At 35.8% G+C, this 25,895-nt stretch overlaps 1 protein-coding gene across 3 annotated transcripts in view; it reads right to left on the reverse strand.

The window, feature by feature from the left end:
• The window catches only part of LOC127976931 (SLIT-ROBO Rho GTPase-activating protein 1), a 100,175-nt gene that overhangs the window by 36,807 nt on the left and 37,473 nt on the right, over positions 1–25,895 (reverse strand). For all 3 annotated transcript variants that reach the window (XM_052581519.1, XM_052581520.1, XM_052581521.1), the window contains exons 3-7: positions 17,422–17,584; positions 8,060–8,122; positions 4,377–4,559; positions 2,954–3,082; positions 341–562 (exon numbers count right to left, since the gene is read on the reverse strand). In XM_052581519.1, the coding sequence (XP_052437479.1) occupies positions 341–562; positions 2,954–3,082; positions 4,377–4,559; positions 8,060–8,122; positions 17,422–17,584 (760 nt within the window). The remainder of the gene's footprint in view (positions 1–340; positions 563–2,953; positions 3,083–4,376; positions 4,560–8,059; positions 8,123–17,421; positions 17,585–25,895) is intronic.

Below are 25,895 nucleotides of genomic sequence, written 5' to 3' on the forward strand. Positions count from 1 at the left end.
TGTTGGGTCATTCTAAGCAGTATATTTACAGCTTTCCTTTAGGGCAGGTAAAGCCATAAAGTAAAGCCGGTTCTGTGATTAGTAGTAAATCTCCATCACGTCCGTTCAGATGGAGCAGCATTTACTACACAGAGCCGTTGTTCACTGACAAGCTATGCAATATCACGTTTATAATCAAAGGTGATTCAAGCAGTTAAAGAAAACTACAGCATAGAATACTCTCAGTTTGCATGGTATTAAGATGTAACTTATCCAAAGAATGGATGACAGTCTGGTTGCTATTGTGTGTGTGTGTGTACATATGTTCATGTGTGTGGGTAAGGCTTTGTTTAAATCTGACCTCATCACCCATATGTGGCTGGAACTCAAATTTAACAGGCGGGCAGAAAGCAGTAGGGTACATTTCCATGAAGCGCTGGCGGTCACTACGGGGGTCCAGACTGTCCACCGCGTTCTCAATGATGTCCAGGCCCTCGTGACGAGATGTCTCCAGGTTATATTCGGCCGAGAGGTAAGTCCGCAGAGCCCGGTTCAGAGAGGCATGATATCCCAGATCACAACACTACATCAGAAAAAAAAAAAGAGGAAAAATTTAAATAATGGGCAAAGAATCTCTCTATGTAATACTGTAAATGATGGATTCAAATAATGGTGTGTTTTACTTCCCAACAAAGTGAAAACGTTTTTAATCACTAGTGCAACAAAAAGAAGAGCAAAGAATTCAGTACACTATCAACTCGTAAATTTGGTAAATATGTGGCATTTTTCTGGCAAGCTGCATACCAATTTGTCCTTTACAGTACTGAAAATCTATATAAAATATTTTTTTTAATTGTGAAATTTGATTTAAAATCAGCATAAGAAGTCAGTTAACTGACACATTTTAAATAAAGTGTGGTCAAATTTAAAGTGACAGTACACAATGAACAGACAGTTCATGAGAAGTGACAGTTCTTAAAAAGACTCAAACCTACAACCTATTGGTTACCAGCCAAGATCTGTAACCACATGGCCACTTACTCACAGTCTTACTCACAGCTAATATCAGAGATTCCAAACACATTAACACCAAAGACAAAGCATGACATAATGGTCTATCATCAACTGTGGCTTTGGGAATATTTGTGTCGCTGTGTCTGACTGTTCTTACATGACCTAACACATATTGACTGTGATCTGGTGGTCTGTGTGCTTTCTTTATAAGGCCTTGGACTCTGAGGACTTGTGCAAAGCAGCCCAGTAGCCTAGTTGTTCAAGGCTAAGTGTAGACTGGCAGGAATTTCCATAAATAGATTTAGACTCTGATATGAGAATCATGGGGAACTGAAATGCAAAAAGATGTCCTGGATAATAAAATATGGGTGAGAACTGCGCTGTCCTTGGGGAGGTTATTTAAGTTCTGACTGTGCGTGTCACTGGAAGATCTGCCAGATCTCCACTCCCAAAGCGTCTGAAAACTTCCAAAGTCCATTTTATTGAATTATCATGATGGCTTGCACCGTCTGTGAGACTGAAGATTAAGCGTTTATTGTTTTAAGCATTTGGATGCCCTTCTTCTCATTAAAATTGTGAGTTTCTTGTGCCAGAGCTTAAATTGAATGTCAAATTATATACTTACTTGAGAGCCAAATGATGACACAGCTTTTTTTTTTGCACATGCTTTGGGGTTTTGGGCGCTTGAAAAAAATAAAATAAAATAAAATAAAATAAAATATGAATAATGAGGAGCCCAATGCAGAGGTACCCACTAGATTTTTAGAAGTTTGCAAGGGCAAAAACGTCTTTATACAAGATAAAATTTTAATCAGACAAGGTCAAGTTCTTTCTCTTCCAAAGAAATCTCTGAAAAACTGACTGCATGTATATAATATCACCAAAACACTGCCATCCCCCTGCAGAGAGTTTTTTGTTGCATAGATGAAATTCATATTGCTGGATATTCAGTTTATAAATAAATGATGCTAAGAGGATTTAACAATAATTCAGGCTGTATAAAAGTGAAGGAGTGCTCGGCAAGGCAAAATGTGAAAAACGTACATTGTAGCACACAGTAGTTGACCTAAAAGAGTCTCTCAGACAGCCTTATTCACAGAAAACTGGGTTTTAGTGCAGGGTGCACTTCCTCCCCATTCATGCTAAAAAAGGTTTTGCCGTATTCAGAAGCTGGAGGACATACAGTTCCTTAATATAAAAGTAGGACAACAGCCACTTCATACAAAATAACAAATAATGTAATATTCTCAACTATATAAAGGTGAACTAACATTATTTATATCATCTCAAATAATGCTAGAACTTATGGAGTGCTGCTTTCATTAAAACAAGATGAAAAAGAAATCTTAAAATGACTGCAAATGATTCGTTCAAATTGCAAAATAAAAGCTTTTTGATTTGGTCTCAAACTTTTGTAAAAAAAAAAAAAAAAAAAAAAGGCCTCCTGTTTCTTCACCCTCATTTAAACCCGCCATTATTTTCTTGGCTTATCCTCTATGCCGAGGATAATTTTTAACCACCTCATTCTCCACAGACGTTGTGTTAAGCTCCTCATTCTCTCTCAAACGAATGCATTTGACAATCAGGCCTTCAAAAAACGTCTTTAAAAACAGGTTTGTGTGGTTATTTGGAGATATGGAAATGAATGCAATTTAACCACAGTTTATTTCTTAAAACATCTCATTCCTGTCAGACACACCTGAATTTAAAGTCTCAAGAGCTTAAATTTGAATGCTACGTTGACAGAGCTCTCGCTGAGGAGTCTATGCATTTCCTCGGATCTAAGCAGGTGTAGACAAAGATGCACCGATGAAAACGGCAGCAGTCTTTGTCATATTTAACTGTCCCAGCAGACCTGAGGTCAGTTTGAAACTCTATTTATAACTGTCCTACTTGTCACACAAAGTTTCTTCGTCTGTGGAAGAATCCCTGAACCTCCTTTTCATTCCCCGGTACTTACATCTATTAAATCAGACAAGTCGTGAATGTAATACTTGAAGATTGAAGCATTAGAGGCTTCGAGCGTCAGCAGGTATTCGTTCCGAGCTTTGATCGACTTCAGCTTGTTCTCCGAGTACTTGGCCTGCCTCTGATGAGAGAGAGAGAGAGAGAGAGAGAGAGAGAGAGAGAGAGAGAGCACAGAAGCAAAACAGAATTTGAGAAAACGGGTTGAAACATAAAAACAAGCAAGCAAGCTTTTATCTCTGCATGCAATCTGTTCCTTCAAGATTTCTTGTGAAGTGACAAGGAACAAATGCATCCAAAAATAAACCAAAGAAGACATATACGCATTCAAAACTGTAAAAATCACTATACAGACATATATAGACTTATCTGGTACATCTATTAGGCTAAAAAAATCAAGTATTGCTCATTTCCTGTATTAGTAAGATTATTCCTAACATTCAGACTCACTTAGTCGACTAATTTAACCGGCTGACCAGCAGACAGTGACTCACTCGAACTTCCATATTTTAACCATCCCACAATGTTTCGTTCCAGGAAGCATCCATGGAAAAAACAATCCCACAGCTGTTAAATCATTTGTCACGGGTTTTAACACAAAACAGATACACTAAGAGCATAAAACGTTGCCATTCCTGTGAAAGCGGGGTCAGGCATGTCTTCTTTTAAAACATGTCTGGCGTATAATACTTAGGTGCAGAAGGAAGTTCATTCATCATCATAACAGCAATAATAATAATAATAACAATAACAATATTAACTTTTTTATTGTTTGACATTTTTTGTTTTGTGTTTTGTTTATTCTTAGCATTACATGTTCTGTTGTGATTTAGGTACGGCATGAGAAAACCCGTTAAAACAGAATATGTGTCATATTTCCCACAAAATAAAAAGAAATAAGACATTACATCTTGTATAAATTAATATAGACCTATTTTTTAGGATCCCATTATTATTTACTGTGAACTTGTTTACAAAATAAAAAAACAAATAATGTGTGTGTGTGTGTGTGTGTGTGTGTGTGTATGTATATATATATATATATATATATATATATATATATATATATATATATATATATATATATATATATATATATATATACAAACACACACACACAAACGCATATATACATACACACACAAAATGTGGAGGCTTGTTTAAATGTGCTCAACTGCTTCGTTTTCTTTACAATTTATTTCTTTAATTTATTTGAGCTATTTTTAAATTCATATTTCTTTCTTTTTTGATTTACTTTCTTTTTTCAGTACAATATGACACAGACACTCCATCTTATGAGGTATGGCTCCATTAGGCTTTGAGAACCTGAGATCGATTCAGACTTGAACTGAAAGTTTCTTTGGATGATTCATCATGCTCTGGTATTTATAAACCACTAAACATCATTTCTTATTTACCTTCTCCTTCATCTTCTCAATCTTCTTCACAGAGCTCCGTCTCTGGTGTCTATCCTCCAGTCGAATGTGAAAGACGGGATCTCCACCACGTCCGATCTGCTTTTCCTCCTGCTTCTCAGCCTCCTTCAGTTTGCTCTCGGCACTGATGCTCTCCGTGTGATACATATGGTAGGTTTTCATCACCTACGGGACCCAGAGGTCAGAGGTTAAAGTTCAACAACAGCCAGCTGAGCTCTATAGAGGTGCAGCAGCTGCTCATCTGAGCCAAATCACTGTCATCCTCCCAACTCACACAAATCAATTCTGTTCTCCTTCAGAGAAACTTTCTTTTGTTATCTAAAGACAAAAAGCACTAACTGAAATGTTTTAAGACAAAACATAAATGCAACATTTTCTCTTTCACATACCTTCATTTGCATCAAATCAGCACGTTCAAAGAGTAACCAAATGAAACAAAATACTAGCTTCTTAATGAGCCATCATAGTGCTTTTTTTTTTTTTACCAAGAAAAAGTTATTTTACTGGTACTATAAGAGAGACTGAAAAGATTACACTGGTAAAACTATGTATTTGAAGTATGCTGGTAACTGCAGTCATTTTAAAACAGAATCAGTACAGTTTCATCTAATATGTTGTACCTTACTCAGCTTCTTTCATCAAACACAAAGTCATTTTCAGTTGAAGCACACATTATGGGCTGCTAAACCCCTGTGAAGAAATCCAATTATTGAGAAGTGAACATAACAAGTGCAACATAATGGTAAACGCAGCTTCAGACGGCTTGAGTCATTGTTTTGGTTAGGTGGCTATTAGTCATATCCAGATGGATTTTATGACGAGCATTAGGATGAACATCTGAGCCTGTAATAACAAACTAATTATGGCTACGATGTCAAGCTCGTCACAAAGAGCGAGCGCTTGATCGACGCTAAAAGCTTTGTCACGCTGTAACTGATGTAACACTGGCAAGCCATGATTGAACGGTGCATTCAGCTGATTCAGACTCTCTTTACCTAGAAATATATAAAACGTCAGTTTCCTGAGAAATTAAAAGTTTTGAAAGCGCACAGCTCTTTAGTGTTTTTTTTTTTTTGTGAATTACTATGGCATTTTTGTGTTGTATTCTGGGTGTTTAGGCCCTGTGATATTCCGTTTTTACCTACAACTGATGTGACTAAAACAGTTTTCAGTGATTTAAAGCCTGAAATAAAATATTATACTTAAAACTTAAGTAAAAAAAAAGAAGTCATTTTGACATCATTTGACATCATTCTAGTCATTTTAATATAAAGAATATAAAGAAATATAAGGCAAAAAAAAATATATAAAATTATAAAAAATAAAAATGTATCAAATAAAAATGACAAAAGCACATAAAACTATTAAAACACACTAAAACTAAACTAAAAATACTACAATATAAATGAATACTATAATAGTAGCCGATATAAATGATACTAAAATAACAGTGGATATGGCTTGGATCCATCATTTAATATAAATTTAATAGATTTTTAACTGGTAGTTTTATAGCCTGTCAGGAAAAAATTATTAGTACAACCATTAAAAATATATATATATATATATATTCCTTGCAAAAATGGTTGGCGAACAAGATCCTCTCCAAACTTTCAAGCTCAGGAATAGTCTTTACCAAAAATCTAAATTATGTCATAATTTACTCTCCCTCATGTTGTTACAAACATGTATGCACTTTTTTTTATTTTTATCTGTGGAACACAAGATAAAATATTTTAAAGAATATTGGTAACTAAACGGTTTCATTTCCTATTGACTTCTATTGTACTCTTTGTCCATACAATGGAAGTCAATGCAACCGAAACTGTTTGGTTACCAGCATTCTTCAAAATAACTTTTAAGTTCCTCAAAAGAAATGTAGTCCAAAATATTAGGACTCACGTGAGGGTGAGTACATATTTTAGGTGGTCTTTTCCTTTAAGTATAAGGTGTTTGCGTTCGTCTCTAAACTTAAATATGAGCATTAGCAGGCAGTGCTAACGAGACAGAAAGGAACAACTACAGCTGCTGTGCTGTCCTCTCATTTTTTTCCTGGCTGTCTGTTAGAAGCCCATGTTGATGCTTAATTAGGTGGAAGAAATGAAACCATTAACAATTTTGTAAGCATGATTGTAATGTTTTTGTGCCTTGTGCACTGTAAGCTTCTTGCGAAGCCTGACGCTTATGCTAAAGCACTAAGCTCTGCTCATCAGCTTGCCTTCTCCTCAATCAAAGGTGACTGAGCACCAAGCTGATTACAAGGACCCATTCACGATTAGACCCCGAACACTGGGTCAGTCCAGGCCTTAATCACAGCGGCAGTCATGCAGCATTATAATTCATGGTACAGTAAAGGGCCTCAAAAGACTATAAAATGTGGACCAAACTAAATATTGTTCATAAATATGTACAGTCGGAGAAACACAGTGCACTGCTGTCCACAGCTGTATAATTAGACACAGGGCTAGGATGGCAGACCAAACTATGGGCCCCGCTCTCCACTTACTGGTCTGGAACTCTGTTTACATTTCTGCTGGTTTTAGAAGGACCAATTTTAGAGTCACACCAGACCTGTTATTTTACTGGCTGTGGTTGCATGGAGGGTTTCTGATGCAACAGTCCACAAGAGTGTTTCCCTCCCGAAGGGTAATTCAGGTCAAAAGGGATGATATATACTTTTACAATGATCAAAAGGATGCTGAGGTGTACGGAATGATGACAAGTTTAAAGGAAGGATCACGTGACACTGAAGACTGGAGTACTGATGCTAAAAATTCAACTTTGCCATCGCAGGAATAAATTAAGTTTAACAAAATATTCTAATAGAAAACAGTCATTTAAAATGGTAATAATATTTCAAAATATTACTATTTTTACTCTATTTTTTAAATAAAATAAATGCCGGCTGTTAATTCACCAACTCTGCTATGTATAATAGAAATTGAAAGTGTCCAAATCAATTAATTGGAAAATCTCTGATGTTTTAAAAACTGTTATGAAGAGTATGACTTTGGTCAAATAGCATTTTACCATGGGAGGAACTAGCAACATGATAAGTTAGAAAAATAAACAAATTCTGTCAAAATGTCTTGCTTGTTGTTTTTGACGGTCACTCATGGCTAGTTAAGAAAAAAAACTTGGAACATAACCACTGAAGATACATAATCCCTCACTTAATTTACACTTTTTCCAAATAATTTAGTTCAGACATGCTAATAAAGTACAACGCAACAAAACTAAACAGATTTTACGGAAAATCACATTTTATGCGACACTGAACTCTGCAAACAAATAATCACAGAGAAGACACACAAAGTTCTCAGTCTGCAGGCGTTTTTTTAGACCTGGGAATACATTAGCATCTTATTAAGACCACAAGGGAAGCAAAGGACTTCCAAGCGACTTCGGTGGGCATGACAGCTGCAAATAAAGTTTGAGAATAAACTATTGATTATTGGTGCAAAGACCGCAATCTACCAAGGTCAGAGACGAGGAGCGAATGCGTGAATTACAAGCTGTTTTATGAGTCTTTTACCATAGTACACTCCTAGAGGTAGAAGTATAGGCATGAAATACTAAATGTTTCTGTTCTCTCAAGAGATCGGCTATCAGAGCTCACAACATATAGCTGTCAGTGAGAGGAGAGTTATCATTACGGCACTTACTGTGTAGAGCTCATTGAGGACTTTCATCAAATCCTCTTGCATCTGAAAGGTGATTTCTTTACTCTGAAGAGAGAGAGAGAGAAAAAAGAGGAGGCATCAGTTATCAAATCACATTAAAATCACTGACGTGAAGTGTTTGACAAAATAAGATTGTATGTGTCTGCATGCAATTAAAATGTTAGTTTTATCAGGGTGCACATTCTTCACACTCAAGGATTACAGTTCAACTGTTTGCTTCAACTTTTGCAGCTTGTGTGGATTACCTGATCTTTCTGTCTCGCAGGCCACTCAAGATTCTCACTAACCCATTTATATCTCTACTAATCTGATTCCACGAGCATTTCCAACATCCCAGTGCTCAAGGGTGCTATGAGCGAATCCTTCTGATACAGCTAGAGCAAGACCTGCAGTCAATCTTCAGAGGCCACGATGTCCTTCAGACTAAATTATTCTCTCAATCCATGAATTTGAATGGAACTGGAGATGCTGTCATTATTTTAGTTCATGTGTTTTTTTTTTAAAAACTATTGTTTTTAATGCATTATTTATTTCTTAATTTATTCATTCAAATGATTTAGTCACCAATCTGATAAATTAAGTAAGTACAAGATGTAGACATTTATAAATAATTAATGAAATCTCATATAGATGATTTACTATATATGTATATATATATATATTCCTATTTTTTTTCTTCTACAGTAACCGTAGCCTGGTGCTATTACCTTCATAAACCAAAATACATTACATACATCTATCTTAACAATTCAATGAAAATCTGGCCGCATGGGTTTAATGCACTCGGTCCATTTAGTCTTTTAGACTCCATTTAATACTTCAGAGAGATAGTAAGTCTTTCCATAATATAAATGTTCAGTATGCATCCATTCATCATCAGAATGTGGCTCTGGCTTTAAGCATTTTCTTATGGCCTTATTTTTGCACTGAACATGAATTTATCATCATTAACCAACCAATCAAAAGAGATGCAACCCAAATATACTGTCATATTTAAAATGAAATTTCCATTCCAATGAACTTGTTTTTTAACTGACTGGATTCATGCAACAATATTTTCATGAAAAATGACAAATAATAATAATAGCAAATAGGATTAATATTTAAATAAAATATTTAAATAAAATAATTGAAATTTTAATATTACACACACACACACACACACACACACACATGTATATATACAGTGCCGCTGCTAGCCATTTTGGTGCCCTAAGCACAATTCCATTATGATGCCCCCCACCCCGACCCCGAGAAAGAAAAAAAAAACATTTGTTTTTGCCAGTTTAAATTTTTATTACCAAACATAACTCAATACCAATAACACACAATAGCAGCAACACAATATAAAACTTAAGAACACTAAAAAGAGAAAGAAAAACTTCACAGCTTTGCTGACTTTGTAAACAGTCAACATAATAGCAAAATAAAAAATATATCAAAATAATCCAGACTTTTTTTTTTTTGCAAATTCAATGTCACTTTGAATAAATTAAATTAAATAATCATCAATAAGTACTAGGGCTGTCACTTTTGTGAAAAAATCATTTTCGATTTTTAAGACATAAGTGTTCATTGAATCGATTGTAAAATAGATTTTCCGTGTCAAACAAAAAGACGTTTCCTTTTCCAACGTCAATAAACAGACGAATGTAAAGTGAGAGCTGGAAACATTCAAGTCAGCAATATTTCTTATTTATTGGCATGAAGTTTCATGGCAAAATTTTCGGGGTCCAGAGAAGATTTTTTTTTTTCACTATATGTCCAGCTGTTGAGAAGACGCGCTCCGACCGCACTGATGTGCAAGGTGGGGGTGTTACTGCCAATTTTCCACCACAAAAGCCGGTTGCTATCAGCTTGCAATGGTCCTTTTCATAACTCAGAATCTCTAGTAACTAGATGCGCAAATGAGGAGAATTCGCGTCTACCGTGCCGCGAGATCTCCAGACGCGTGGAAACACGTCTTTACATTGTAAGTTATAATAACATAGTTTGCTGATGCTAACATTAACGTCAGCAAGTTCGAGGCGCATTACGATTAGCAGCAGCACGCACATGCAGCACATTTCCCGTACTTTCTAGACTAGACCGGACTAGACTAGAGCAATTATTAAATATCTTTCTTGTTCCCCCTTTTTTGTTACATATACATGGCTAAAATGTGCCTAATATTTCTATAGGCTAATGAAATAATACCGGCATTAAAAAAAATAAAAAATCATTAGGCTATTTTTGGTGCCCCCTCAGCACTTGGTGCCCTACGCACAGTGCGTGATGCGCATGTTGGGAGTGGCGTATATATATATAGTATCTAAAATCTTACAATTTAAACATTTATAATGCAATCTGCCCAAAAATCTTACAATTTGCTAAAAAAAAATTGGGTAAAACGGTTGGATTTCTTGACATTACTGTAAATTGAGAATTAAAAAAAAAAACTAAATATAATTATTATTATTATTAATATTTAAGGGTAAAATATATAACCTAGACACAATCTTCATAAGCTATGTGAGATCAGTGCTTTCATACTTTCGCTCTTTCAGCCATCCAATTGAACTCAGTTGTATCTGGAATGCAAGCATAACAGGTCACACATGTCGTGTGGAGGTCAAGAGTCAAAATAATTTAGCTAAGATCCTCAAACACCCACACTGCTGTTCCACACTCAACCTCTCAAGAGCAAACACAAGAGCCGACAGCTGTGTGTGTAAATGTGTGTGCTTCAACACAGTCTGCACTAAATGTTAAGTTCATCATCCGTGACTCATCGTACAGTACAGTACAGGCAGCACCCGGGCATGCAGATCCAAACAGACCTGGAAAGATTATTCACGTGCCATGCCAAAGCTCTGCCTTTAATCAGGCTTCCTCTAAGGCTCCTCTAACACCAGCCAGTTCTGCCTTTTACATAACTGTTTCCAGCCGATGTCAAACTGACAACCACGGTTACAAGAAGAGCCAGGGTGGCTTAGGATACTTTGGGAGCAATCAAGCAGGTTGGCAATAGAGCAAAGGACTGTGGGAAGTAGGGTTGAATGATTTTAAAAAATAATCTAATTGCATTTTTTTTAAAGCTCTTTATGTTCTGTATTATTCAAGAAAGACACCCAATAATCATTGTATAGTATGACCAACACAATATTAGATTAAACATAAATGTACTTTTCTTTAGACCAGGCCAATGTTAAGATGAAATAAGGTGATGCATGAATTGATAAGAATGACATTTGTATTTAACAACTAGAATCACAGTAGTATATTGACTTATTGTTGAATTTCCAACCTTGTAAGCATTATGACAACATAAAGCACTGAAAAATAAGCCTGGTATAAACATTAATATACAAATTACACAAATCAAAGATTGAAGAAATATAAAAACAAATCTGTTGCTTTACCACACTACTTAAGGTAATTCAAAGTCACTGTACTGGACTGCACTTTTTAACCACTGTCTGTAAACGTTAGACAGACTTTAAATAAATAAATAAATAAGAATATATATATATATATATATATATATATATATATATATATATATATATATATATATATATATATATATATATATAAAGTATGTATATATGTATACGAAATGTATGTATGTATATACGTATATGAAATGCACCATAACACGGTTTCTGTTTGAGTAATTTCAATGTACCATTTTGAAGTATGTTCATATAAACGCTTTCAAACATTTCCATGTTTAGCATGCCACAGTTGCTAGGTTTTACAACAAACCATTTAGATTTTAAATTTATGCATTTAGCTGATGCTTTTATCCAAACCGACTTACAGTCCATTCAGGCAAAACATTTATTTTAATACAGTATGTGTGTTCCCTGGGAATTGAACCCACGACCTCTTGCGCTGCTAATGCAATGCTCTACCACTGAGCCACAGGAAAACGGTAAAAACAGTAAAAATCGCATTCCGGGGGTAAATACACTTTTTTTTTAAGGGGTTCCCCAAACCGCGGACTTGGCAACACTGCAGCGAGCCAACTTAATGCTTCCTCTGAAGACTGCTTGGATGTGTTTGACTTAAAGCACCGCTGCTTGACTGATCAGTGTGTGTCATCAAAGTCCTGCGAAAGCTATAAGAGAGCGGACGTCTCCTTGTGCTTTCTCTCGCCATACTCTGATGTCATACACGATCAATCTCCAAGTTGAACACACCTCTGTACTCTTGCATGTTATGTGTCCAAGTTTAATCGCAACCTCTGTGGTTAAAAAATAACGTTTTTTTTCATATCATGATATTATCGCACATGCAATTTATCGTTCAGCCAAAGTGGGAAGTAGGGTTTTGATTTTAGATTTGAAATAAGAATGCCAATTCAATTACCGAAGCTGAATTAATTATGTTGAAAAAGTTTTTTTATGCACATTTAAAGAATTGATGCACATCTTGCCCTTTCTTTTTTCTAGGCAATATTACAAAATGCGCATAAAAATAGGTGTGTGGAATCATAGCTATAGACTTTGCAACTTAGAAGCTGGGTCTTTACATAAGAAGTTGTATCACTGTAACACTACTGTCTGCTAGTTGACTTGGTTAAGGACTCTATATATAACCATATCCAGCCTCTGGGTATAGAGGATAACATCTTCCCATTAAAATTAATCTGGCTATAAAAAATGTACAAACTTCAAGGCACGAACATGGGAGGGCTGACAGCACCATGTGCAGGAGCCATGATGAAGCCAGTCATGTCAAACAGTGGGCTGTCATACACTTTTTGGCAGCATATTGCATGGCCATAGAGGTACTAAATAAAGTGCCATTCAACATGTGTGACTGTTGTAGATCGCTTCACTACACTGCAAATTATCATCAGGGCTCTTACAGTAGGATTTATTCTCAGAAATGTATTTTTAGTATTGTGCATAATTGAATATACTGGCAAAATACATGCTATGCAATTAATAAAGAGAAATTCCATCAACTACTGTATGTGTTGACAGGAAAACAAATGATGACTTTTAGAAGAACAAACATCTCCTCTGAGAGAAAAACCTCTGGGAGTCTAAACTACTTTGGATTCCATAAATAACCTAAAAGTTTTTAAAAAAGCATGTTGTATAAATAATGAAAACGAAATACATGTGATAGAATCTGCTCAACCATGATGGAATTCCTCATTGTACATGTGTTCCAGTGGTGTTGAACTCCATATGAGGTCGGATGCACAGCTGTTATATGAATAAAATACATCAAAGGTCCTTTAATAAACTTTTTTCGCATTAAAATGGAAAGGGTGTCTAGTAGAGTGTCCAGCCATTATTCTAGTCTACAGTGTCACATGATCATCAGAAATCATTCTTATATGCTGATTTGCTGCTCAAGAAACATTTCTTATTATCATCAATGCTGCTTAATATTTTTTTGTGGAAATAGTGAAATTTTTTCACAAGATTCTTTGATAAAAATGAGTTCAAAAGAATAGCGTTTTGTTAAATATAAATGACTTTACTGTCACTTTGGATTAATTTAATGCTTCCTTGCAAAATAAAAACACATTTCTTCAAAAAAATAATTACTGACCCCAACTTTTAAACAGTAGTGCACTCTATTTCTAAAGGAAATGTTAATGTAAACATCATAAACAGCAAACTTTACAATATGCACACATACTAAGATCACATATTGTAATGATGCACCAATATTACAGTTTTGGCTCATACCAGTAATTACTATATGTTATGGCTGACAATAAATAAATGGATGATATCGAAATGCTATTAATACTATGTAAAAAAAAAAAAAAAATTTAAATGGTAAATCAAAATTTAGATATCACAACGGTATGAAAAATAAAATACTTATTTAGCAATTTTCTACAACAGATCAGACAGAATCAAATTTTGGGTGTTCAAAATCTGAGTAACAATAATAGTGACCAGCTTTAACAAGTCTTTTAAGCGACATTCTGGAGGTCTGCCTCTCTGTTGCAGCTGTGCCTCAGGGGGCTAAGATGACAGCAGGGGCTTTGCTCTCTTGTATGTGTGGCTCATTACTGAAACGATGTTGTGATCAAAGGAAGCGGGGAGCACTGATTACAGGGAAGAGCAGTTTCAACACCCTGGGTGAATGACTGCCCCCCACCAACAACATCCAGTGCCCTTAAGGGAAACAACCCACTGCCCTCTCTCTTCTGCCACTCTCATGTCAACACAGACAGCAGAGAGCAAGAGGCGGTTTTGTTATATAACTAGTCACTTAAGGGATACAGATTCTTCTATCGAGAGTTTCTGTCATGAATCATGAGGTCTTTAAAGTTCTTCCTGGACATCTCCCCCACTGCGCTGCAGATGTATTTTTCATCCTTGAGTGTAAGGTACTCATTCCAATGAAAACAGCTGTGAGGGGCACAAAGAATATCTGGTTCTTTTGTCATAATAGAGTATTTAACCTTGCTTATTGTAATGGGTATCTTCCCCTTGTGTTAGTACGCGACAATGAAAGACCACTCTATCAGAACAATATGGCATCATTTTTAAAGGAATGGCTCAACCAAAAATGAAGAATCTGTCATTATCTTTTCGTTTCAAACCCTTGGAACTAACTTTCGTCCACTGAGCAAAACAAGTAAACTTATTCTGAATATTCTGGTCACTTTTTCCAGACTAGGGTTCAAAAGTACGATGAAAGTCTCATACAAGTGGTTCATATGACTCTTATGGGGCCTTCATACCAGACGCGACTTGCTCTAATAAATTGCGCTATTCGCACGTAGTTGGACGCTTGAACATTTTGAGTTTAATCGCTTCATTCATGTGTGAAATAACTTCACAACAGACTCAAATTTGCATCATGGGAGGGGCTTCTGCCAGTTGAGTTCACGCAGCATTGTTATTTCAACCACCATTTATTCGGAAAATTTTCAAAATATTACTGTTATTGTGTCATGAAATGTAGTTTTATAAGTATTTCAGGCAAGAATGTATTTGTTTTAAACTCATATCTGTGTTTTTTTCCTGTTTCTGTAAAAGTATGAAGAAGTATCATACAGCTCCGGGGTATCCACATACTGCGACAATGACTTTGTCCTCCATTGTTGTTTTGTATTTTACCTCTGCTTGCTACATCGTAATTTCGGCACTACTAGAGCAAGCTCCTCGTTGGTTAACGCGGCGTGAAATTTCGCCAAAGTTCAGATTTTTTGCAAGTCAAAATGCCTGAAAAACTTAATTTGCGTCTTTGCATTGGCTTAACATGTAAATCACTCGCGTTTAACGCATCATTCGCATCTGGTGTGAACGCACCATTAGACTACATTTTGAGTCTTCTGAAAGAATTTGATTGCAATGTGTATGGAACAGATCCATTTACTGGATAAGTTTGATCTGGTAAATCAATCATTTGGGAACAGATTTTGAACCGGAACGTATGATTCTTTGATAAGATCCCACTCAAAGGAATGATTCGTTCACAAACCGGACATCAGCAAATGCCTGTCATGCTTATCTGTGAATAAAGTCATATAAGATCTCTTAGATTTCTAGATCTAGGAAAGTCATGCCAATTAATAAAATGCTAAAACTTGGACATTTGGCATAGAGATTTTTATAATGAATACACATTTTTCTAGTTAAGCCAAGCTTTGAAGACAAATCTTGAGAAAAAAAGGTTAAAATCAATCCTTAATTATAGGGTCTTTGAACATTGTTGTGGAAAATGGGGGGCTTTTAGAATCAAAAAGATTGTGTGATGATTTAGACCTCTTTTATAACTTTTCTGAGCTTTAGTTCTAAAATATTGTTGTATAATTTTTTTTTTTAAAAAGCCAAAATCTTTATCTTCTGTGATCCATGGAAGAATGAAACTCATGCTGATTATGAACAACATGGTAAGTAAATAATGACAGAAAATTATTTTTTTTCCCTTTCACAGTCCCTTTAACTATCTCAGAGCTGCTGGTCAAGCCCTTTGAATAACCCTTGTTTGAGACCAAACTTTTACCTCCTACATTCCAGCCTTGTAATTTGCTGTTGTGGTCGTCTCATATGACTCGCATGCATGGCAGCACATAATCTGTATGGGAGTTGTCCCCCTTCTGTGGCCTGCGCTGAAGGGACCGCCACGTCGTCTCGGTCATGGGGCCGCAGACATCAAACAACAGGCAGGAGGCCATGATTAGAGCTCGGGCTTTAGAAACTTCTCAGAACAGAACCACATCGCAGAAGCAGAGGTCCCGTATGGCCGGACCCACATCGTAAATTTGGCAAATACAGGCACATAAACAACCCTGGCCTGAACCACACAAAACCCATATCTTGCTTAAGCCAGACCTAATTACAGACAGGTATACTTTAAAAGTCTCCCAAGTCCTCTTTATACAGCAACGGCAACACAGAGGTTGCATTTGAAGAAGTATATATCCCTAAATGATCACAAGATGGTTTGTCCTATGATGCAGCGCAAAAGTAGCCTAAAAGTAATTACACAGGAATGAGAATCACAGCAAAGTATGCATTACACACATTTCGGCAATTAGTTGCCATCTACGTTTATTCTGATCTATCAAGGCTAACAGAAAACTAGACTGTCATAAAGACGCCGTTTCACTTCTTTAAAGGGATAGTTCACCCCAAAATGGATATTTGGTTATCATTCAATCACTTCATGTTGTACCAAATATATGACTTAAAAATAAAAAGAAAGACCAACTGGACATAACATTCATTATGGACAAAAAACATTTAAAAAATATCTTCTTGTGTACCACATTACATGAATGTTTGAGTAAACGATGACAGAATTTCCATTGTTGGGTGAACAATTGTTTTGAGAACAGCTTACATTTGCTGTAAAGTTGTTTTTAGAGTCCACCATCCAGAAATATTACAGGAACTGCATGAAAGTAACAAAAATGCAATAGAATAAAAATAGCTTTCAGAATAGAAGAATAGCTAAAAAAGAAAAGAGGAATGGCTGTAAAACAATACAAGACTGAAAAAAGAATATATAAAGCAATTTCGTTTTTAACAGAGCTTTTTTTCATTTCACAGAATAAAATAACTGCACATCTAATGATGTAAACGTGAACTGTCTAGCACCGATAGCCTTGTGGGCAGTGCGTCCCGAGATCGAATCCCAATCCCGCCCCCTCTAACTCACCCACCTCGCATCCTGCCACGTCTGATCTGTCCTACTATAATAAAAGCAAAATTGCCCAAATATTATTCTTAAAAAAAAAAGCACATTCTACACACAATACAATAGACGCAATTTAATAAAAAAATATCACCATGGTTTGAAGAGTTAAGAATTTATTCCGAAACCTATTTTGAGACTCTTCTGACAAGTTCATACAAATCAAATACAGTTCTGACCTTTTTCAGAAGGCGCGTGGAGTCCTCACTAATCTGCATGAAGCGCATGATTACGTTGTTCAGATAAATGTCGCTCAGTGTCGCATGGTCTTTGCTCTCCCGTCGAACCTGGTTCAGCAACAGGTACCAGCAGTTGACCGGAGACAGGAGATTCTGGTCTTTCCTGCAAGTGAGAGAGAAACAGAGAAAGAGACACTGATCAAACTTAATGAAGGGCTCCTGTCTGCGAGCTGTCAGGACCATCTGTGCACTTAACTCCTGGACTGGATGAAACCACAGACAGATCCATCTTCCCAGCACCCATCAGGATGCTTTAAAAGCCATTCACGTGGATCACACACATTAACATCCCTCTCATCTCTTCCCTTGATGATACATGGCCTATTTAAGCATGCATGATCTGTGGATACTCTGTAGCGTTCTTGCACAGCAACAGAACCAAGACTCAGATGAAAAATCAAGGTGAAACATCAGTGTTTCTGGGACATATGGGCCATTCGGTAAGTCTAATAACGCACCTGCAATATTACAAACACTGTATCTAGTATTTTTTTTTTTTAATTTAAATTGTTTTCTATTAGGACAAAAAAATCAGATGTGACAGTTTATTTTGTGATAATAGCAGACTAGCTACTTAAAAAATAAATACAATTGCATTTGGGGATTTTTTTTTAAGATTGATCATGAAGACATAAGGTTTACAATGCAATGAAGACATAAGGTTTTACTTTCTATTCATCTAATAACCTTGAAACAAAAAAACTACATATATTAAACAGCACAACCATTTTCAAAATTGATAAGGCATGGTTCTTGAGCAACAAAGCAATATATTAGAATGATTTCTGATGGACCATGTGACAGAGTGGCAGAGTGGAGTAATGATGCTGAAATCCAGCTCTGCCATCACTGGGATAAATAACATTTTAAAATATAATAAAATGCAAACCAGTTATTTTAAATTATAATATTATTTCTAAACAAATCTTACAGCTTTACAGTATTTGAAATCAAATCAATGGAGCCTTGTTGATCATAAGAGACTTCTTTCACTAACCCTAAACTTTTAAACAGTATATGACCACAAAATATTGATTTGAGTTGAAATTTCTAAAAACTCATCTTCTGCTCTGATGAGAAAGTTATCAACATAACAACAAGATGAATACTGGAGCAAAATCATCATATTACTTTTAATCTGAAATAGGGATGCACGATATTGGATTTTGGCCGATATTCTATATGCCCATATTTTCAAAATAATTTTTGCTGATACCGATATCGATATATATACACATTTTTCGCCTGATATATTTAAACTTTAATTTTACTGAAGAGAAATCCATGTATCTCTTCTGTACTTATTCTACCATAAATGTATTATTTTACAAATGTAGACAGACATTCACATCTGAAAAACAGGTCAATTATTTCACTTGGAGAATATCGGTTTGGCTCATCGGCAGAAATATTCATATCGGCCGATACCGATGATGGTCATTTTAAGCTTTTATCGGCCGATACCGATGTTGTGCCGATATTATCGTGCATCCCTAATCTGAAATCAAATTGTATATCATCTAGTTATTTGTGTCTCCTTCCAGATTCTTGTTCTTCCAAAAATGTAATGATGCAAAATACTTGTGACATGGAGGAATAAATCTTACAGTCTTACAATCTAGATTTTAGAACAAACTCCGAAATATGAGCATTAGTAACATAAATGGCTGCTTCATCAAATCTCACAATAAAAAAAAGAAAAAAAATTGCATTTGAGGAGGAAGTGATATTTGAATGCAAGTAAGGAAGTATGTTTTCAGCTCCATTTCCCTTCTTTAACTCTCCCTGCAAAACAGGCTATGCATTTCATCACTGCAGGTGAAGGTCTGTGGCCTGATGACATCCAATGGAAGTAGAGAAAAAAGCATGCATCCGCACCAGCTGAGCTGATACATCTAGTTTTTAACCTTAACATTTTTCTACAAAAACAGGAAACAAACAAAATCCTTAAGTCTCTAAGATGATAGACATTCCTTGGAGTAAACGGCTTGTTTAGAAGCCAGGGTTGAAGGATCAGTCATCTATGTGAGACTGGATCAAATGGATAATCTAATTGAGCTAAAAGCCTAAAGATGCACGGTCGCAATATGAACACGTCGGGGATTCAGATTGCAGGGAGAATTATGGGAGCCTGTGCACTCTCTGTCAGTCTGCAATTACTTTAAATCCTTTCACAAGACTGTCTCAGGCTCTTGAGGACGCACTCAGCTTTCCTCCCCGCATGTTAAGAATGTGGCAGAGTCAAGCTGGGTTGTTAGGAAGCTGAAGGTGCACACGTGTTTCGGATTCATGCAAAAAATAGCTTTTGCTTCTCGAGCGTTGAAATGCATGAATAAAAAGAATTATGTTAAAGTCACAATGCCAAGACATACCTGGTGTTGAGTGGTTTGGAGAATAATAGAGAACACAAATGGAAATAATAGTGTGAAAGATCATATTTTACAATACTACAATATAATGAATACCAATATGAAGACAGAGAGAAATAGAGCTTGCATTTATTTATTAAATAAAGACATTTTAAATTCTATATTTATGGGAATATGGGTATATGACATATCTAGAGTGTACATGATATGTATGTATACTGTACATGCATACATATACAAAAAATAAAGTTTAAAGTGAAATATATAAAAAGTTTAGTGTGTCACAACAGGTTATTATAGTTTACTAATACTAAAACTATACAAATACTATGAAATAAAACTATGAAATAAATGTTAATACATTTTTAACTATTTCAGCTAGTTGCTATTAATATATATACACACACACACACACACACACACACAGCGTATACACACACACGTTTTTTACTATTATAGCTATATAACTATATAGACAAAAAATCTAAAGATTAAAAAAAAGACCAAACAAACAAAATTACTCAAAACCACAAAATTCAATTAAAAACAGAAATTATAAAAATAAATCTAATCCAACAAAAAAAACTATGATAATATCTTTGATTGGTAATAGTCGAGGAAGTGCTAAGGGAAATGCATGGTATCTGTGAGGTCCGAACAGGAAGTCCACTGAAGCCCAGATTGTCACAGGCTGCAATTATTTACAATACAGCTCCATCACAAAGATTCACTTGACTCATATAGAGTCTATAAGCTCACTGTCATGGTGGATAAAACAGGAGGGATGATGACCGGAGAGGAAGTTGTCACAGTGAGTAATTGTTAGGCATGATGAGTTAATTTGGATAGCATGTGACTAATGAGAACTGATACAAAAGCAACCAGTGCTGCGGAGTAGAGATCAGCTGCAGCATTAAAGGCTGCAGTAAATCAGTGGGACTGCTCAGACAGGATTAAATAACAACCAAGTGACCACCTCTCTCGCTCTCTCTCCAAAGGACCAACAGTGATCACCTCTCCACTATGTACTGATGCACGCTCTCATCACTGCACAGAGCAGAATTTGATCTTAAAACTTCATAACCATTTGAAAGAAGAAAACAACCAATAAAGAAAGATGATGGAAATCAAGGAGCAATGATTTCGATAATTTCAAGGGAATGAACGGCTTTGATTAAAAAAAATAAAATTAATCCAGAGTAAAGAGAGAATTTGAAGGAATGAAGGTGCATCAAACCCAACTTTAAAGCAATAGTTCTCCCAAAAGTTACAACTTTTTGTAAAACAGTTTTGTTTTGTTATTAACTAATTATCTTTCCAAACCCTCATGAAGATTCACTTTCTTCTGTGGAACACGGAATAAAAAAGATCAGAATCTTGAAAAATCTTCATGCCGACCATTGCTGCAAATTAAATTATTAGTTAAAACTAAACTACTTAAAATGTATAATAATAAAAAAAAACATCTATATGTACACATGCATATATACAAATATTTACTATTTATTTAAAGTTCAATTGATGTAAATTTTAGTTTAAGAACTAAAATGCCTGAAACTAAAATTGTAATAAAAAATGAATTAACTTTAATCCTTTATTAAATATATAAATTTAAAGAGGGGGGTGAAATGCTATTTCATGCATACTGAGTTTTTTACACTGTTAAGTTGGATTCCCATGCTAAACATGGACGAAGTTTCAAAAATTAAGTTGTACGTTTGAAGGAGTATTTCTGTTCCAAAAATACTCCTTCCGGTTTGTCACAAGTTTCGGAAAGTTTTTTTTCGAGTATGGCTCTGTGTGACGTTAGATGGAGCGGAATTTCCTTATATGGGTACTGAGTGCACGTTTGCCGGAAGAGCGCACGCTCCCGTAGAGCAGAGCACTGAGTGAGAGCACAACAGACATTCACTGATCAGAGCGAGAGCGTTGCGAAATGTCACAAAAGGAGTGTGTTTTTGGTTGCCAGGGCAAGACAACCCTGCACAGATTACCAAAAGAGAAACAGCATTAAGGGACCAGTGGATGGAGTTTATTTTTACAGAGCATCAACGGAGTTCTGCAAGTGTTTGTGTTTGTTCCCTGCATTTCGAAGATGCTTGTTTTACAAACAAGGCCCAGTTCGACGACGGATTTGCACATTGTTTATTTCTTAAGGATAATGCAGTCCCAACGAAAAAGGGTCACGATCGTGTGTTGGAACCGCATGCGGTGAGTAAAACTGCTTCAAATATCTCTGTGTTGTTAACTTAGCTATCGGCGTGTAAGCACATCAAGTAAACAACATGCGATGTTGTCATCAAACTGCACTTTCCACATGTACATTTAAAAAAAAAAAAAAAAAAGAAGACAAAGTGGAACTTCGTCATTTTCCAAAACCGCTAAGCAAATATATACAGTTTCAGTACATACCACATAGAGACGTTGTTGCTGATGCTGCTCTTGTTAAATTTTAGCCTCTGGATCTGTGTCACAGCTTCCAAACGCTCTCAACGCAAAAGCCTACTGTCGCTCGTGATTCTTTAGCTCTGCCCACACGTCACGCCTCCAGCCGGTCGTGTTTTTCCGGGAAAAATCGGTACAGACTATCTTTCTCTTATGAATATAATAAACTAAAGACTTTTTGGAGTCATGAAGGATGCAGTACTACTCCATAGATACTCAAGATTAACAGGATATTGAGTGAAAACGAGCATTTCACCCCCCCTTTAAAATAATGAATTTTGTTTCTAAAAATAATAAAACTAATAAAGACAAGATAAATGAAAAAAAAAATGCTATAAGAGTAAATAGCAAAATAACACTGACAACATCTGTTAAGTAAATAAATAAATGTTTCCAGTATCATAAAATAAGTATAGAGTTGTGTGCTATATTTTCAATCAATAAGCTAGTTAAATCTGAACAAATCAACCAGTTCACTAAAAAAAGAATGATAATCAAATTCTTGATGACATTAATATCACATTATTAATGTAACAGAAAAATAACTTACAATGTTGTAGCAAAAAGTAGTTTTTTTTTCTCCAACTAATCCTTTAAATATAAAATTACATTTATATGGTAAAAACAGAATGACAAAATAAGTCTTCAAAACTTAATAGTAGCAAGACCGCAATAGGAAAGCCATTACAAAACTCCTACATTTTCAAAGACAGCATTTTTTATTCATGTTCCACTTGCTAGGTATAAGCAAGTCTATATACAGCAACTACACTGGTGGCAATTACCCAAATGAATTAGACTTGGTATTCTAAACAAAATGAATGTGCCCCGAATCTGCTGATATCAAAATAACCCAACAGATCATAAGCAGTGGTATAAACATGAGCGATGCAGCGATGCAGTAACTACATCAACACTGTAGCCACAGGAGCTTCATTCGGTGCTGGTGTAAACATCCTGCAGATCATAAACATTATATTGACAGCTCATCGATTCTGAAGTGCCAGAGCAAACTAGAGCGCTTCACTGGAGGGTTTGGCATTCAAAAACAAGGTCATCAAATTAATGCGCATGAAAGTACAATCACAGACAACTGAAACCAACCCTACTGGGGCAAAGCAGAAATCTTAATGCCTAAGTGCATTTCATTTCATTTTAGGCATGCAACCAAAAGGACAAAGGTTCAAACCTAGCCTAAAAAAGCACTTGAATTCAGTTTCCTACAGGAGAGTTATAATATAATACAATATATAAAAAAAGCACTTAAACTCAGTTTCCTAGAGGGCATGTGTCCTTGTGGAAGGTCCATTTGGCTAAAATGCATCTGCTAAATGATTGATAATCATAAGGAAATCTGATGTCCAAGGAGTGGCAGCTGGATGATGCATATAATTAAATAATTCCCTTACTGAGTCCAGCAGCCTCCCTGGGCAAACAGTACGTGATGCCTGTTAGCTCAACAAACACGGGCACTAAACTAAGCACCCGCCGATGTGTCGCCACGACGACAGTGTCATCTGGGAGAAGTTTAACCACACGGCTCACAGAACTCTGCCTTGTAGGGATACACATATGTGGATAGAAATATTAAACAACATTGATAACTATAGGGCCGATATAATGCAAATATATGGGCTACTGAAGTTGTAGCATTATGACAATTGAAAAGAGCACAATGTACTGTGCTATTATGAAGGAACTTTTGAGTATTCTGAATTACATGTCGCATTGGGTTAGGAAAACGTCTGTATAATTAACAGATAACTTATTCTGTTTTCCTAAACATTTTTTTGTCTAAGTTTGTACATTTTACAATAATTCCTTAAAATGTAATAAAATATTTATTTATTAAAACATGCACTGCTTGAAAAGTTTTGGGTAGGCAAGTTTTTTTATTTATTTATTGTTTTTAAAAGAAGTCTCTTATTTTCATCTAAGCATGTATTTAATCAAAACATTATTACTATGTAAAATAACCAATCTATTCTAATACATGTTTAAATGTAATTTATTACACTGATGTCAAAGTTACATTTTCAGCATTGTTACGCTGGTCTTCAGTGTCGCGTGATCCTGCAGATCCTCCAGATTCTAATATGCTGATTGGGTGCTCAAATGCAAATCTCAATATTATGAGATATTATGAGAATATTATGAGATATAAAAAATTTTCTGGAAACTGTTTTTCAGAATTCTTTCATAAATAGAAATTTAAAAAAAAAGCATGTATTTGAAAATGATTTTTTTTCTTCTTTTTTTTTAAAGTCCTTAATGCCATGGTTGCAATATATATGATGCAATATTCTCTAAAATGTCAGATCCATCATCCTAGCACTTTATTTGTAGCAAAATTAGATAATGTGGTCAATTCCATTCAGTAGCATTCTTCCACCCATAATCCAATACAGATATCACAAATCAAATCTTCACTACCAAAAAAGAGACTCTAAAATGGAAACTTCCAACTTCCAAACCAAATTCAAACAATTACCAGCTATGTACTTGTAATGTGGTCTCCAACCTCCAGGCCCGATCTATCACACTTTGCTGTGAGAGTCACCTGAGATGCTCCTAGTGCTGGTGAGAAGATTGTTTCTGTGACAACAATCCCACAGGTAAAGTAAACTGTGTTTCTTGAATAACGTTCACTTAATCTTTCCACTCACTGGTTTTGCAGAATACTTCTGACCACATTTACCCGGCCAACTTCAACAAAGGGGTAAAGCACACCCTCTGCTTTGGCTCAGCTGGCCTCATCTTGACGCCATCGGTCAGACATCGGGCCAGACCTCTGGACTATGGAACAAAACGGGATACAATCACAGACCAAGGTCTGGACCTCTTTACTGAAGCCCTGTGGTTACAGAAGTCCAAGTTTAGCCAAGAGACCTGGTAAAATGACTTGAAATGCTTTTTAATTGTTGATGCGGATATCCCAGTTAATTACAGACAAACCTGCAAGCTCATTCTGATGCTAATTCATCCAGCATACAGCTGAGCTAAACTGGCTTCAGAACTGGCCGCCCAACTAACATCAGTTTTTTTAATCACCTAAAGAAAAAAGTCGAATGACTTCTGTCACATTACACTATAATCTGAACCCTTCTTTACTTCTGCATCCATGAAATGGCAAGTTTAAATCCTTGTGTTTCAGAATATGTTAGTGAGTGGAGTAAAGCATCTTTATTCTGCTTTCAAACCGACAGGCAACATAAACCACAAGCGCCACGACCGAGATTCTCCATTGCCTCCGTTTGTGCTCACAGCTGCTGGACTCATTTAGGGCTCTTAAACCAGCATTTGCTCTATTTACAGAGGTGAAAAGCAAACACGCTCAATATTTTGAGTTGTACCAGCGGTTTCTGCACCAACATTATATAGATGTTCAAGCCAGTGGCATAATGAAACTATGATCATGGTTCATGCTTGTCACAGTGCATTACACTGGGAATAAATCAGCAGGAAAACATAAGTGACAAGGAATAGTAATGGTTAAAATAAGGACTCATTATAAGTTCATTGAAAGAGGTAGCCTATTTTACAAAATAAGATAACATGAAATCTACAAATGTACACACAAATACAAATTAATCTACAACA

This window comes from Carassius gibelio, chromosome B18 (genome assembly GCF_023724105.1).
Source record: "Carassius gibelio isolate Cgi1373 ecotype wild population from Czech Republic chromosome B18, carGib1.2-hapl.c, whole genome shotgun sequence".
Classification (NCBI taxonomy): domain Eukaryota; kingdom Metazoa; phylum Chordata; class Actinopteri; order Cypriniformes; family Cyprinidae; genus Carassius; species Carassius gibelio.